General features: G+C 42.3%; 1 protein-coding gene across 4 annotated transcripts in view; it reads left to right on the top strand.

Moving 5' to 3' along the window:
• Positions 1 to 339: 339 nt before the first annotated feature.
• The window catches only part of fbxl4 (F-box and leucine-rich repeat protein 4), a 134,011-nt gene continuing 116,870 nt past the window's right edge, over positions 340 to 17,480 (top strand). The window contains exons 1-2 of one of the 4 annotated variants that reach the window (XM_068025930.1): positions 340 to 491; positions 6,597 to 7,192. In XM_068025930.1, the coding sequence (XP_067882031.1) occupies positions 6,690 to 7,192 (503 nt within the window). In that variant the 5' untranslated portion in view covers positions 340 to 491; positions 6,597 to 6,689. The other 3 variants (XM_068025942.1, XM_068025931.1, XM_068025936.1) reach the window with 3 other exon arrangements.

The following is a 17,480-nucleotide window of genomic DNA, read 5'->3' as shown; positions in this document are numbered from 1 at the left end:
TTAGGTTTGGGTACCTGTTTGCTGGTGGAGTTATCATTTTGAAAGAATAAAATAAAATGGGCTGGGGACTTTTTCCATGCGATTTATTACATACTACACCAAAAACCTTCCTTATCATCACGTCCATCGTCACAGCAGCTCAAGAACCTCTTTAAAAAAGGTGGGCTAAAAGACAAATCTTTGCAAATTGACGTTCTTTTGATATACATGTTCAAAAGAACAGACTCTCACACACACAAAGAAAATGCCCAGCTTTCAACTGCAGCTCCCCTTCCACTCTGTGCATGGCCAAGACTTCAACTCCCGCCATCCTTCGCCGTTGTTGCACGGAGTTCCCGGATGTAGGTGACATGTTTACATTACGGAGGGAGCAGAAAGCAAAAAAAAAGCAGCAAGTCTTGTGATTGAATAAAACATGGATATAACTTGCTTAATAAACACATCATCTGCTCTGCACGCAGATGCACAGCGTCTGTAATGCTGAGCGACAGGTACAAAGAAGGCGCATCTGTTTTGGGAGGGGGGAATCTGCTGTATTTGTAGCGTACCCCGAAAGGCCCCCAAAGCCTGGCTGCTTTCTTGAGAATATGTTTGGGAGCTGAAGCTGCGGGGGGAGGCGGGCAGACAGGTTAGTGGATGCAGCTGGAGTTTGGAACTCCGCGTTCCTTTTCTAGATTGTTTGCAACAATGGCCGTGTATCAAAGAGCGAGGCCGACATTCCACACAACGATTGTCCTCACAGTCTCTGCATTCTAAAGCGTCAGCTCCTGCACAATTCCTGTGCAGTAAGTAGCATCACGATCATCGGCAATAGATTAAAAAAAGCCACCGCCATTGGATTTTGAAAAGACTTCATTTTTCAGGGAGTCCTACCGATTTGCCAAAGTAAAAAAAAAGTCAGCTGTTTAATGTCCTTTATAAACAGCCTCAAGGCTCTAGTTCTGCCGCAAAAGTGGCAAAAACTAGAGAAGCCACTCAGCGGCCACACCTCCGCTCTTGAGGTGGCACTGTGAAGTATAACACCAGGTTTAATGTCAACGTATGATCGTGACAAGTGCACTTTACTTCTACTCGCGATGTAAGTCAGGTGATTTAAAGTTAGCTTTTATTATTTCCCCATTCGACAAGTTATTTTCATGTTTAAACGCTAGTATATTGTAAATTAAAGTTACTCGGATATTTGTCAATCTGGAGATATTTGGTGTTTTAAGACAATATTTATGTATTATAATTGAAGCTGTGTTAATAATGTTTGGTCAATAATTATACTCAGCAGGTGTGTGTCAGTTGGTAGGACTCGCCTCTGAGTCAGAAGGCTGTGGGTTTAAGTCACATTCCAGGACTTGAGTACAAAGTACAGGCTGACACTCCAATGCTTCTTAGTACTGATGAAGTTCTGATTTAAACTGCTTGATTATTGTGATACTGTAATATGTCATACTGATGGAAAAATGTTGTTATTTGCTTTACAATTTTTCAGTAGTTTCAGCACTTCTTTTAATTTCAGGATCATTTTTCATTTGGAACTGTAAAGGTTTATAGCATTGAAGGAGATCATTTAGCCCATTCTCGTTTTTCCAGATTTTTGCTAATCTCACTATCCTGCTCTTTCGCAGTAACCATGTGTATGCATCTGCTTTAAATATTTATCCAATCTTTCCTTACAAGATGTGATGATTTCTGCCTCAAACTCCCTGTGGCAAAACATTTCATGCTCCAACAATTTTGTTTAGGACATTTCTGGTAAACTCTGTCCTTGCCTCTGTCATAATTTGAAAATGATGACCTCTCATCACTGACATTAAAACCAGTCTTTTTCTATTCACTGCATCAAAACAAACTGTGTTAAATTTCATCATAACCTCTATGCTTCACTATAAATAGTCCCAGTATCTCAAGCGTCTCTTTATAACTGTAGTTTCCCATTCCTGGCATCAGCTTGGTAAATCTATACTGAATACTCTCTATGGCTTTAATGTGCTTTCTATAAAAGGTCACCCAAACTGGTCACTACTCTAATGTGGCCTAACCAATGTTTTGTACAAATTATTTATTACTTCTTTACTCATTTTACTCTGTGGCCAATTTATAAAACTCAAATGCTGTTGGCATTTTTTATGACGTTTACTATCTCCACCTGCACTTTCAGAGAATTACGTATTTGAACCTGTAGGTTTCTATGTTCTTCCACACTCTTCGGAGTTGTTCTATTTTAGAAAAAGTACAGATTATAAACAGTTTATGTAAGGTCATAATTTAATGTCTGGGTTCAGATGATGTCAGTAAAACACCTGAGCTTTGTTCTTGTGACTTATATCATCAGCTACCTATGATTAAATTATAGTTTTAATATTTACTCCAGGTGACCATAATTTTATTTATGGCAGAAGTATTCTATCCTTCTAATTCCAGAGGAAAATTCAGTAATTCAAATTTTCAAGGGTATGATCATTATAAATCGATCTACTTTAAAATTTGTGTATTGTTAACGACCAGGTGAGAAAGGGATCTCGGGTTCCCTCTCAGCTGTCACCTAGTCTTACCATAACAGGGTTTAATTTTAAATACACCGTTTTTTAGCCCCCCCTTAGTGAATCCTTGTTCACTAACTTCCAATTATAAGGCAAAGAAATTAGCCAAACAGGTTTTCTTAGGTTTAAAGAAAAAAGGTTGAACTTTATTAAGCTTAAACTCTAATTTGGTGAATGCCTACGGATATGCGTCGAGCCCACGCTAGTAGGCATACACGATACACACATGCAGACAGAGACAGAAAAGAGCAGAAGAAATAAAGTGGAAAAGTTTGAGGCAATATCTGAAGATGGTTTTAGTTACTGTTCTTCGAGCTCTCTGTAGAGTCCTTGATCGTACGTAGGTCTTGCTTTTTGTTGGGGCCCAGTATTCTTCTTAAACCTTGTTTGACATAGGAGACTTTTCTCTCTTGTGGTTCATGTGTCCTCAGTGGGTCCAGAGGCTTGTGAGAAAGAGATGGGAGCAGACAGGAGAGGTCTTCTCACTCCAGGAGCAAACAGTCTTTCTGAGTTCAAAAACTCTGTGTCTAGTTCAGAAAACCCTGGACCAGCCAGTTAGTGATGTGATCAGTCCTGGCTTTTGTGGATTGTATCATCTTAGCAGTCTTTTGGAATGCTCTTCTTTACACCTTCAACGTCTGGTGATCAAAATCCATTGTGTGTTGAATGTGTCAGGGAATGGTCCTTTTGTCTCCACAAGCACTGTCTGTTAGTATGCAAATGTTTTTCAGCTAAGCGTCTCACAGCACTTGTAACAGGCCTGCTCCTTCCCGGCAAGTTTAAAATCAATGTTCATATGACAAAATTAATATGCCTCATTCTTGGCAGGTGGGGGCCTGCATGACCGTATGCATTTTTTAAACTTACGTTATAGAATCATAGAATGTTTACAGCACAGAAGAAGGTCATTTGGCCTAACATCTCCATGATGGCTTTCTGCAAGAGCAACTCGGCTAGTTCCACTCTCCTGCCCTTTCCCTATAGCCCTGCAAATTTTCTCTCTTTAGGTGCTTATCCAATTCCGTTTTTGAACCCACAATTGAATCTGCTTCCACCAATCCCTCAGGCAGTGCATTCCAGATCCTAAACAGTTGCTGTGTAAAGAAAGTTTTTCCTCATGTCGCTGTTGGTTCTTTTGCCAATCACCTGAAATCAGTGTCCTCTGGCTTTCAACCCTTCCACCAAGGGGAATAATTTCTCTCCATTTGTCTACTCTGTCTAGGCCCTTCATGATTTTGAACACTTCTGTCAAATCTCCTCTAAACCTTCTCTAAGGAGAACAGCACCAGCTTCTCCAGTCTACCCAAGTAACTGAAATCCCTGGAATCATTCTCGTAAATCTCTGCACCCTCTCTAAAGCCTTCACATCCTTCTGAAAGTGCAATACTCAAAAGTGGACACAATACTCCAGATAGGGCAAACCAGTGTTTTATTAAGGTTCAACATAACTTCCTTACTTCCTTGAACCTTTAATTCTTTCCATGACTCTACTAAATGCACTTTGCCTTCTGCTTTATGTGTGTATGCTAATTTTTTTAAAATTTGATCTTGGGATGTGGACAATACTGGCAAGACATTATTGCCCATTCCTATTTGCTCTTAGGGCACCAAGAGTCAACCACATCGTGTATTTGAAGTCGTAAGTAGGATAGACTGGGTATGAGTAGCAGGCCTCCTTCTCTAAAGGACATTATTGAACTAAGAGTGCAAATGAGGTTCACCAGACTAATCCCTGGGATGGCAGGATTGTCTTATGAGGAGAGACTGAGGAAACTGGGCCTGTATTTTTTAGCGTTTTGAAGAATGAGAGGTGATCTCATTGAGCCATACAAAATTGTTACAAGGCGTGACAGAGTGGACGCAGATAGGATGTTTCCCCTGGCTGGTGAGTCTAGAACCAGGGGACTTAGTCTCAGACTAAGGGGCAGGCCCTTAGAGATGAGGAGGAATTTCTTCACTTAGAGGGTGGTGAATCTTTGGAATTCTTTACCCCAGAGGGTTGTGGAAGCTCAATCATTGAGCATGTTCAAAACAGAAATCGATAGATTTCTGGAGACTAAAGACATCAAGGGATATGGAGATACCGCGGGAAAGTATCGTTGAGGTAGATGATCAGCCATGATCTAATTGAATGGCGGAGCAGGCTCGACAGGCTAAATGGCCTACTTCTGTTCCTATGTTTCTACTTGGTTTTTATGACAATCCTGCAGTTTTTGTAGTTATTTTCCTGGTGCCAGGTCACAAATTACCAGATTTCTTGAATTTAATTTCATGGCTTGTTATTGTAAGATTTGAACTCACAAATCTTGTGGGTTGCTTGACTAATACCATAACCACTAGGCGACTGTACTCTTAATAAGTATTAAACTGCTTTTGAAAAGAAAATACTGCGGATAGACTGATGCGACAAGACTAAAAAGCAAAACTACCTTGCAAACAGGTAGTATCAGTTAGGATACTATTGGGGTTCTATTGTACAAGCACTTATTGTTCATGCAGAGAAATCATTGCTGAAACGTGCCTTTAACAGAATCATAGAAAAAGTATCTTTGAGTATATTATCTGTCTCTACGTTAAATTTATTTGCATTTGATTTAAATATTTATTGTGGCAAAATCAAATCAAGGGTTATGCTTTATTTTGTTTTAATTTTGAACATGGTAAGATCATGAGGCTCAACCAGCCTACCCCTTTTTGATACATCATTAACATTTTGTGTAGGACAAAAGTCGATATCGGGCTTGAGCTTGTTGTGGTTGCTCAACAATGTGTTTCACTTGAAAGGATAAAAAAAACATGCACTTTCTGACATGCTGTGCAAGAGGGAATTTTAAGGATAATTCAAGGGATAATCCTTGAAAAGAGTAATGGAATACTAATTATACCACTTTCTACAAATCAGTGGGAATTCTTATGACTCAAAGCAATGTTCTTCCATGTTAAAAGCTCCTGTCTTCAGCAATGATGAAATATGATCCATGCTAAATGTGATCACATTGACCATTATATTTTATGCCCTATAATAAATCATAGTGCCAGTGATTCTTGATTTTGTAGCTTCCTTGTGTCTAATTTGTTTATTTTTGTGTTTATTGGTAGTTAAACCTTAGTAAATAACAAAAACCTTGGTCATATTAAAATTTTTACCTTCTAAGGGGAATGATTAACAATAAAAAAAAATTTCAATGTAAATGTGATCTAAGAAACTTACTTTCTTCATAATTGTGCAAAAATTAACAGGTTGTTCAGTATCTAACTGGCCAGTTCTGCATTTAACACTAAAAGGTTTTATTAGTTGTTTTTCTCTTTTATTGCAGTTCACAAATGTGTAATTCAGTGGCTTCTAGAGTGTGCTCTAAATATAATGTGCATAGAGCTTTCAAATTGCACGTAGTTAGTTACTGTTGGTAACCCATGTGACCCTCGTGTAGCATTGCAAAGATTAAGTAATTACTAAAACAGATGTTCAGAAGATTCTGGACTTCGGGAGAAGAAAACCCAAGCATTGTCTCTGTACAATTTCCCAAACCTGTTTATTTTATGTTGTTCAGATATATTTGTGAAAATAATACTCCCTGTGATCACCTAACTCTGCACAACTGCAGCTCTCAGATTGGCATCAGTCTTAATACTCTTTAATATATTAAAGGAAAAAAGTTACTCAACTGTGCTCGTTCATGGAAGATTTTACATTTGTGATTACACGAATGAGTTTGTATCGAAGGATGAACCATAACTTCACTTCAGAAAACGAGCACAATTTTGCCAATTGTGAACAAAGTGAAAACTCTGTCCCTAGACCTTTGCCAAACAGTGAGAAGATCAGTGACGGGTCAAGTTTCTGGGATGTTGTTTTTCCATAAAGCTATTTAGAAAATATGCAGGACAAAATATGCATGGTCAGTGACTCAGGTGAAAAACGAGTTATCTCATTGTGATGTTCTGAGTGTTTAAGTTAACTAAACAATTAATCTTGTATATTTTTCTGAATATTCTTAAAGAGGAAGATGAATTTTAACTTTTGATTGCCATCCTGACAGCCTTTTTTCTGCTTCATACATACAGGGCTGAGCTTCATTAATCTGAATGAAGAAATAAAACACAGTGCTGAAGAAAAATAAGGCATCTGTCGTGCTGGGAGCACCCAAACTAACCTCAATGTATCCCATGTTAACATTTTTGAGCATGTTTTACTACATTTGCCTGCGACGTAGAGCCAGATCTGGTACAAGAGGAGAAATAATGAACAGTCGACGAGCTATTGAGTCGAGCAACCGCATCCTACCTCTCAGTGTTGAAGTGGTGCAGTATGCCAAAGAAGTGGTGGACTTCAGTTCTCAATATGGCAGTGAGAACAGCTTATCGTACACTATGTGGAATTTGTCTGGACTACCCAACGTTTACCCAAGTTCCGGCGATTTCACACAGACTGCTGTGTTTCGGACGTATGGGAGGTGGTGGGAAAAATGCCCAAGTTCACCTCCGCCATTCAGAAGGACTCCCCGAAGTTTTAATAGCCAGGAATATGTCGAACTGGTATTTGAGGAGCCCGTGTACCCAACAGCTATTGATGTATTGGAAACGTATCACCCTGGGGCCATTGTTAGGATCTTGGCTTGCTCAGCAAATCCTTACTCCCAGACTCCTCCATCAGAAATTAGGTAAAGGTAACTTTAGAAGTTGTGAAACTTGTTGATTATTTAAACTAACATGCGTTTTAATTGTGTGCAATATTTGCCCACAACACTTTTTTTTCCGTTTGGGTGGGCTCGGCCGGCCACATGTAATCTTCTGGCGACTGGCTAGTTAACAGTGGGGAGGTGCGGGAGCTGACCTCTGAAAGTGCGGACGCGGCATCAGGTGAGGCTGCGGCAGGTGCTGGCGCCATCTTTAAAGGGCTGCAGGCACTGCATGTAACGGGGACTGCCTGAAAACCTGAGAAGTTTAAGCAAACGTGCGGCCAGAATGGCCGAAGGAAGATGCTGGGTGGTCCCACGGTTCACCGATGCTTCCCTGCAGGCTTTCCTCCAGTTTGCAAAGGCAAGACGAGAGGTCCTTTTCCCCAGGAATGGGAGGAGGAGACCGGCTTGACTGACAAAGCAAGTCCAGAGGAAGATTGCAGAGGAGGTCAGCAGCCGTGGGGCCTCCACCAGCCTCCCCTTGATCCAGTGCCGCAGGCACATCAGTGACCTTATTCGATCTGCCAAGGTGAGTACTCCTTACTTCTTTTCCCTTTGGAACTTAGATGTGACAGTGAGAGAGGGTGAATTTGGTGGAGACAGAGTGGCCACCCAGTCGTTGGCAAAGGGATCAGACAGTAGTATATCCAGTCAGAGGCATGACTACATCTTGGTGAGAGGCACCTGTCTGTGATTGCTGACCCCCACAAGGTCCCTGGAGAGTGGCTGCTTGCAGGAAGCATTTGTGTGCCCCCATCATGGACCACTGGGATGCCACCAGCATCCTCTCCTTGAGGAGACTAATAGTGTTCTTCTCTCTGCTTGCAGGAGAAGACAGCCCATAACCTCAAGGAAAGGATGAAGACCGGTGGAGGCGTACCATTCATGTCCATCTTGACCCCCATGAAGCAGGAGGCCTTAGAACTGGCTTCATTTGCAGCTGCTCTCACTGCTCCACCCTCCCTGTTCTGTCTTGCTGGCTTTCAATGGCTGCTGGAGAGAGCCAGCACTGAGCTTCCTCTTGCTTGCTGCCTCCTTTTACTGGATGAGGCTGTGAAGCCCCATGGTTCCCGTGTGCTGTGTCCTTACAGGAAGCAGGGTGTAGGAAGTGTAGTCCAGGTAGCCTGGGAGTCAGTGGGCTTATAGTGAATATTTGTTGATTGTCTCCATTTCTGGGGATAGTCTTAAGAACTCAAGGAAGAGTCAGAGATGGACCATGTGAAGGTGAGAGAAGGGTGGAAATTGGAATCAAGGTCAATGAAATTTTCCAGTTCAGGGCAAGGGCAGGAAACAACGCTGATGCAGTCATAAATGTACCGCAGAAAGAGGTGAGGGAGGGGGCCTGAGTAGGACTGAAATAAGGAATGTTGCACATATCCCATAAAAAAGCAGACATAGCTAAGACCCAAGCAGGTACGCATTGCAACACCTTTTGGAGGAAGTGAGTGGAGTTGAAGGAGAAGTGGTTCACTGTGAGAACAAGTTTAGCCAGGCGGAGAATGGTGGTGGATGGCCCTAGATCTCAGTGATGTTTAGTCTCTTTACTGAACTCATGCTCATGTAAGAAATTTTACTTATTAATCGCTTATGGTTATTCCTTCCTATACTATAATTCTATCTCAAGGAGAATACTCTACAAACAACTGTAGCCTACCAACCTCCAGTATAAAATTCCACGATAGTAAATCCAGTTCACAAAGAAATCCTACAGTACATTTGTTACTGGATTTCAGAACTTTGATTCAAGGCTACATGCCACTAATCTCCTTCACCTTTTTCAAATTTAACCTGGCAATTGATATCCATCTTGGTCAGAGCATCAGGTAAAACATAGAGCTAAAATGTCTTAAAAGCACTAGGCCAAAGCAAGCAAAAACAGGCACCTTAATTCTGATGAGATTTCCAAGATACCAAATTCAGGCTCACCCATCATCCACTATCAACCAAAATAGGGTTTGAAATTACTGGTAAGCTACAGACAACAGAACAGTTGTTCAATAAGTGTTGAAGCGGGGGTGGGGGGGTGTGACATGCCATGCCTGTCGCCTACTTGCACACGCTAGTATTCTACCGGAGATGGGGGAGGGGGCAGGTGGTCTGCCCGTCCTTAGGCCAATTAATGGCCACTTCCCGCTGCCACTGGTATTTTACCAGCGGTGGATGGGCATGTCGCCTGGGGAGGCCGCCCAGTAATACTTGGCCACCTTGTGAGCTGTGGGGAGGAGGGCGGGGGGTGCCCTCCTGATCTGGCACCCTGTGCCCATGGAGGAACCCATCCAGTGGCACTGACTGCATCTGCTTGAACACGCCCCCCTCCCCCTCGATCGACAACCTTCCCCTCGCTGGAGCCTGGCTGATTTGCTCCAGTGAGTACTGACCCCACTTACCTTTTCCTCTGGCTCCACGCTGACTGGGTCTGGGGCCTGCTGCAGTTCCAGCAGTGGTCAACAGTCCTGGTGGCGCTACTGGGACTGAAGAACTGCCAGTTCTCTGATTGGCCAGCAGCTCTTGGGAAACAGGACATCTTGTCTCATGGGAGCAGAAGCCACAACTGCAGGCAATTAATTGCCTGAGCCTTGCAAAATGCCTCCTCTGGCCATAGTATATTTCACTTAAGTTTATTGCAGGGAGGATGTTCCCGATGGTGGGGGAGTCCAGAACCAGGGGTCAGAGTGGGAGCAAGGTGGAGAATTAAAATGACAGGCAACTGGAAGTTCGAAACCACGCCTGCAGACTGAATGGAGGTGTTTCACAAAGTGGTCATCTAGTCTGCGTTTGTTTTTTTTTCTCTTGTTTCTTTCGTGTCTCCTTCAATTTGTGTTTGGACGGCAGCGATCCTGCCATTCAAACCTCCTCTAGGCACAACTTTTGTTTCTTTACTTGTCCCATTACCACTCCCTGTGGTCTTGCACCATGAAACCTTTGTCATTAATCTCTCCTGCCCTCCACTCTATCACAGACCTGCCCTTCTGTTCTTCTTTCTATCTTCCCTCTCACTTGCTCAAAACCTATTACATTTCTAACTTTTTTCAGTTCTGATGAAAGGTCACAGACCTGAAATGTTAACCGTTTCTTTCTCCACAGATGCTACCAGACCTGCTGAGCATTTCTAGCATTTTCTGTTCTTTCAGATTTCCTGTATCCACAGTATTTTCCTTTTGTATCATGGGATCTAACCGGAATACAGTTACTCCCTTTGTGAGAAGTGTTTTGAAGTTTTGTTTGTACACCTCTTGTCTCACGGACCATAACTGTCCACCACGTTTGTTGGTAGCAGCAGGAATTCCAGTCTGTCTGCATGAGGTGAAAAGCCACTTTGTGTAAAGAAAATAATTCTACACCATTTAGTTGTACAGTATTAAGGGATTTGTTGGAAGAATTTACTGCCGAGGCCTCTTTACCAATAAATACGTCCACATAGAGATTCTGTCTTACTTGTGTTTTTTTTAAAGTTAAAGATTATTAAATTATAAAGTCGATCATTCTTTTATCTCCAAAAAATGATTCTAAAATGATTTAAAAAGAACTCTAAACTGTAATGAAGACATTTCAACAATGACTGATTGGAAAGAGACACCACTGTTCCTTACTAAATTGTTATACTATTGAATGTATAGATAGAATTTTGTAATCACCAACTGAATCGTAGTTACTCGTCAATTACGAAGAGACTAGGTGCCATTTTCAGGCAATCCAGGGTTAGAGGGTGGGGTGCAGGTATAATTCAAACCCTATTTTAAAGTCATACATTCAGTTATTATATTTCCATTGAAATGATAAATTTTGTATTTATTATGGAAGCTGCCTATGTAAGCTACAATAACACTCCCCCAGTAGAGGCCCATCGGACCAACCTATCCAAACATGGCAGATAATCCACTTGTTTTGGTCAGGAAATGCAAATTCAAGACTAAGTATGAACCTAAACTGCAAACACAGCTCATACAATCTCAAATATACAAGATTGCTGAGTAGTCATGACAAACATTAATGCATCAAAGGTTTGAATATCTATAGGGAGGGAGGGTCAGATGGCGAAAGTTGTATCTGCATCATCGTGCCTATATTTCACCAAAGAGCTACCTTTTTTTTCTATTTAATCAAAATTAAACAAGATGAGATTGGTGAAGAGGGTCAGAAATTTGGGTGGTGGGGGGGGAGGTGGGGAGAGAAACCGTAACGATACTGATTCATGGGCTTCACTGTTCTGGCAACGAGTACATTAGAACATTACAGCACAGTACAGGCCCTTCGGCCCTCGATGTTGCGCCGACCTGTGAAACCATCTGACCTACACTATTCCATTTTCATCCATATGTCTATCCAATGACCACTTAATGCCCTTAAAGTTGGCGAGTCTACTACTGTTGCAGGCAGGGCGTTCCACGCCCCTACTACTCTCTGATAAGAAATACCCTGGGTCTCTTGGTTACTAGTCCAGTGATAATACCACTATGCCACCGCCTACGAATACAAAAGCAAAATATGTGGATGCTGGAAATCAGAAATGAATACAGAAAATGCTGGAAATACTCAGCAGATCTTGGCAGCATCTGTGAGAGAGAAATAGAGGTATGTTTCCGGTCTGTGACCTATCATCGGAACTCGGTGTGCTACAGTATATGTCTAAATTAGCACCAGTGAGATTGGTTCCATTGCCTCGGAGGGTTATCACCCCATCTGTTCAAACAAAGTTGTATTCAGATATGCTGTCATACTTGTTAGCAATATCCAGAGAAAGATTCTGTCCGTGCTGCCAATGCTCTTGGACTAGTTGACAAATCAAAAGAAGTTTGAGGTGTTATTCTGAGAATATATTCCATACAAATTGCAAAACAGTGGGAAAAGTAGTCCGATGCAAGCTAGTTTGGAGCCACACAGACAAGAAAAGTTGCAGGTCTTGGCCCTACTCTGCTTAGTTAGCTCATCTCAGCTAAGGCAACTGTCAGGAGGATAGAGTCATAAGGGGAAAAGAAATAACCAAAGTTTGCACTCCTGATTGATATTCAGTCGCATGTACGAGAATGTATTAGTGGACATTGAGTCAGGTTAGAATTGAGATTGATTTTGATGATATTGGACTGTATGAAGTGGCCAGATAGCCTGATATAATTTCTGTGATGTGCTTCGCATTAGGTTTTATACGTTTCCTGCCCTTTTGTGTTATGGTGAGAGGCACAGGGCAAGGCTAGAATACTTAGAGTACTCTGTATTGGTGTTTACCAAGGAAGAGAAATCTGACAAATCTTTGGTAGAAGCAGAAAGAGTAGAGGCAATGGATAGTGTAAATATTGAGAGGGAGGAGGTACTGAAAAGGCTGGCTGTGCTTAGGGTAGATAAGTCACCTTGTCCAGATGGCTTGCATCCTAAGTTGCTCAAGGAAGTGGGGGTGGACTTAGCAGAGGGGCTTGCCATAATCTTCCAATCTTCCCCAGTTATTGGGGGAGGTGCAAGAGGATTGGAGAGTGGCAAATGTGACACCTTTATTCTTGAAAGGGTGTAAGGACAGTCCTAGCAACTACAGGCCAGTTAGTTTAACCTCAGTGGTGGGTAAGTTTTTAGAAACTGTAATCAGGGGAAAAAAATCAATAGGCACTTGGAGAGGTTTGAGTTAATTAAGGATAGCCAGCATGGATTTGTAAAAGGCAGGTCATGCTTGACTAATCTAATTGAATTTTTTGATGAAGGGAATGTGGTGAATGGATTTTATGGATTTTAAGAAAGAAATTGATAAAGCACCACATAAAAGGCTGGTTAACAAAATTGAGACTCATTCAATAGGAGGGTCAGTGTCCAACTGGATAAAAAAAATTGGCTTAAGGACAGAAAACAGCGAGTCATGGTAAATGGTTGTTTTTCAGACTGGAGGATGGTAGATAGTGGTGTTCCCCAAGGGTCAGTGCTGGGACCACTGCTTCTCTTGATATACATATATGACTTTAATCTTGGAATACAGAGTAAAATTGCAAAATTTGCCAATGATACCCAACTTTGGAGGAGTGGCAATCAGGATGATATGAACCATCTGCAACAGGACATAGATAGGCTAGCAGAATGGGTAGAGAGGTGGCAGATGTAATCTAATACAGACAAGTGCGAGGTGATGCATTTTGGCAGAAGGGATAGGGAGAGGCAATATAAACTTAATGGCACAGTTCTAAAGAGTGTACACGAACAGAGGGACCTGGGGGTGCACGTGCATAGATCTTTGAAGGTGGCAGGACATACTGAGAGAGTGGTTAGCAAAGCATAACGGATCTTGGACTTCATATATGTAGCGGCATAGAGTACAAAAGCAGGGAAATTATGCTGAGCCTTTATCAAGTTCTGGTTAGACCCCAACCAGAGTATGGCATCCACTTCTGGTCACACTGAAGGATGTGCGGGTCCTTCGGAGGGTGTAGAGGAGATTTACCAGAATGGTTCAAGGGCTGGGGGATTTTAGTTACAAGGTTAGGTTGGAAAAACTGGGGTTATTCTTCCTGGAACAATGGTAATTGAGGGGAGATTTGATGGAGGTGTACAAGATTATGACAAACTTGGGTAAGGTAGACAAAATAAAAACTGTTCCTATTAACTGATGGTACAATGACTAGGGGACACAAATTCAAGGTTTTGGGCAAGAGATGCAGGTGAATGTGAGGAAGAACTTTTTTATGCTGCTAGTGGTAATGACCTGGACTCTCTGTCTACAAGGATGGTGGAAGCAGAGATGATCAATAATTTCAAAAAAAATTGGATGGGCACTTGAAGAACAAAGACGTGCAGGGCTACATGGATCGAGTGGGTGAGTGGGACTGACTGGATACCTCCGCAGAGAGCTGGCATGGACTTGATGGGCCGAATGGCCTCCTCCTATGCCGCAAATGATTCTGATTCTCTGACTCTGTTATGATTTTTGTTTGATATGTATATTTTCTGTTTGTTTGTTTCGGTTTGTTTGCACTGGAGTGCTAACTTGGGTTGCATTAGAGTGTTAAAGTGGGAGTTTTGTGACTGAGGGTAATTAAGAGTTAGTTGTATCTAAAATCTAGTCTGTCTTTTAAGTAGCAAATTAACTTAACAGTTGCTGTTTGGGTTGGAGAAGGTGAGTTTTAGACCAGCTTTAAACAGAGTTCACTCAGGCTCTGCTTGCAGTTGCACCTTGTTAATTAGCTTAATTGGCTTAAACCAGTTTTCAGGGGCTATCTTACAGTGCTGATTTCGTTTGCACTGGAGTGCTGACATGGGTTGCATTAGAGTGCTAAAGTGGGAGTTTTGTGACTGAGGGGGTTCGGTGAGGAGGGAGCGAGGAGCTCCTCTCATTTCCTACCTGTCCTCAAAGAGCGTGAGGAGAGCCGAGAATTTCCACAGAGCACAGCTGACTGGGTAGGTCCTGCTGGGTATTTTTCAAAGTAGATTGAATTGTAAGTCATTGTTACAGCAAGACTTAGTTGATTTTTTTTTATTATAATAGTCTTCTAAAATTTTAAATTTAAAGAGTTTAGTCATGGCAGGAGAGCTTAAAGCCGTGGTTTGCTCCTCTTGCTGCATGTGGGAATCCGGGAACATTTCCAGTCCCCGGGACCAGCATGTGTGCAGGAAGTGTGTCCAGCTGCAGCTCCTGGAAGCTTGGGTTTCAGAGTTGGAATGGCAGCTGGAAACACTGTGGAGCATCCGTGAGTTTGAGAGCATCGTGGATAGCACGTATAGAGAGGTGGTCATACCGCAGCTGAAGGGAGTTGAAGGAAGGGAATGGGTGACCACCAGGCAGTCCAAGAGAATCAGGCAGGTAGTTCAGGAGTCCCCTGGGGTCCCACTTGCAAATCGGTATTCTGTTTTGGAGACTGATGAGGCTGGTTCCTCCAGGGAGTGCAGACAGAGCCAAGCTTCTGGGACCACAAGCAGCCTGTTTGCACCGGAAGGGGGAAAGAGAGGAAGAGCAATAGTAATAGGGGATTCTATAGTCAGGAGAACAGATAGGCGCTACTGTGGCCGTCACCGTGACTCCAGGATGGTGTGTTGCCTCCCTGCTGCCAGGATGTCACTGAACGGCTGCAGGGCATCCTGAAGGGGGAGGGTGATAAGGCAGAGGTCATGGCACATGTTGGTACCAATGATATAGGTAGAACGAGGGATGAGGTCTTGCATCAAGAATTCAGGGAGTTAGACAGCAGACTAAAAAGCAGGACCTCTCTGGTTGTAATCTCTGGATTGCTCCCAGTGCCACGTGCAAGGGCACCATCTGCAATTATCCAGATGCCTTACTAGAGAGAATGAATGTTGCAGATCACAGAGCTACAGATTCCCTGAAATTATGCTGTTGGATCTGAGTGTACAAATGTTTAACTTTTTTGTATGAAATTCATGTCTTTCTCATCAGCAGAGCAGCCAGATCCTTTATTTTAATTGAGTTAAAATAGTCAAGGGAGGAATTTTGTGCATGCTTTGCAACACAATTCCAGGGCTGAACTTCCACACAACTACTAGAAATAGCTAAATGAAGTTGCCAGTGGAGATGGTTTCCCTTTGGGCTGACCTCATGTCGCAATATGGTGTTCAAGTGTGCCTCACTGTTGAGTGCTTAAAATAACCTTCTCTCTTTTTGGTGCTTAATGACTGAATCTGAGAATGTTAATGCCCTCTGTCCTTCTCACCTGCTTCATAGCACTCGCTTTCCAGCTGACTATGATGATGTCATGTAGTAAAATATAAATAAAGGAAACTCTGGAAACAAGCACTAGTACAAAAGATTCAGCATGTTCCTGATGCATCATCAGGTCGGTTGTAGCGTTTTTAGCAAATTGAGGTGATGAACTAAAAGTATCACACGAGGCATAATATGGGGACATTAAAAAATTTTTTTGGTTAAAGTACAATGTTTCCCATAGCATATTGTCATGAAAGCCCTATATGCCAAATGGGAAATATTAATTTCATTGGTTGGAACCTTACATTAGACTTTTACTGAAAATTCTTATAAGTAACTTTTTAAAAAGTAAACTGGCAGCCAAGATGGCCACTGCAATTTACATTCGAAACACCAAAAGATCAAACTGGAGACGACAAGTCTGATTCAACCTAGCCAGAACAATGGGGTGCTCTCGGTAATTAAATTACCTGGAATGGCCTGATCAGCACTGACTTTGAAAGAGCTAGCCCTCTTCCTCCCAGTGTAACTGGACAGCTTGAGGTGAAGCACCTTGAATCTCAGAGAAGATTCCAGAAAACCTCATTAAAACAACAAAGGGCCTTGATGGTGTCATGTGACTGCCTGCGCAGCTCTGGAGAGACTGTAAACTTTGTCACACAGAAAGCAGACAGGCGTAACTGAAAAGCCATCAACAAAGCTGGTCTCTCTCTCTCTCTCTCCAGTAAAGATCAAGAAAAGACCTGGCTGCAACTGGAAAAGCCCTTCAAGCCTACAGACCGCCATAGCCGGCAACCAGGGGATAAGAATCAAACCCCTCTTCTGCCTTCAGGAGCCCTGAGAGAAGCAAGCCCACAACCATGCACATGACCCAGCAAGGACTTCAGGAATACACTTTCAACGAAGGACTCTGGGACTGAGATATCGTATTTAAATTCCATTTATTCTGGACTTTAATCTAGCCACCAAATCTGATTTCCCTCTGTAATCTATTTATGTGTGTGACTCTTGCGTGAATGTGTAGCGTATTTTAGTAATTTTAACTAGGTTAGAGTGTTAAGAGTAATAAACTTACATTGTTTTTGTTTAAACTCAAGAAAAACTGTCGGGTTCTTTTGAAATTATATTAGAGGAACAGGAGGTGGTAAGTTCAATCATTATGTTTAAAAAAGGATAAACCCTGTTGCAGTCAAACCAGAGAAGGGGCGAAAGGGGAACCTGAGACCCCTTCCTCACCTGGCTGTAACAGATTGATAATTTACTAAGCAAGCCTAGCATCAACCATTGCATCTTTTATTCTGTTATGCCATCATAGTGAAGAGGAAGCTAAATAAATGACTTCTGTTCTAGGAAACAAAACTATAGAGTTATAACTCTTGTAGGTTTGTTGATCTTGTTGACAAGGAGTCTGCCTTTCCTGTTGATCAATGTTAGTGAAAGACGGGACTGAATTTTACCAGCCTTCTGGAGATGAGTTGGGAGGCAGGAGGGCTCATAAAATGGCGGCGAAAGACATTAGGAGGAAAGTCCGACGTCTTCCTGCTGCCACAGGATATATCCAGGAGCGGGAACAACAGCGGCGCTGTCGCCTGCCAACCAAAGCTGGGCGGCAATTAATTCTATTAAGTAGTCAATTAATGG

The sequence above is a fragment of the Heterodontus francisci genome, chromosome 3 (assembly GCF_036365525.1).
Source record: "Heterodontus francisci isolate sHetFra1 chromosome 3, sHetFra1.hap1, whole genome shotgun sequence".
Classification (NCBI taxonomy): domain Eukaryota; kingdom Metazoa; phylum Chordata; class Chondrichthyes; order Heterodontiformes; family Heterodontidae; genus Heterodontus; species Heterodontus francisci.
The sequence above is the reverse complement of the archived record's forward strand: the minus strand, read 5'-3'. Positions and strand labels throughout refer to the sequence as shown.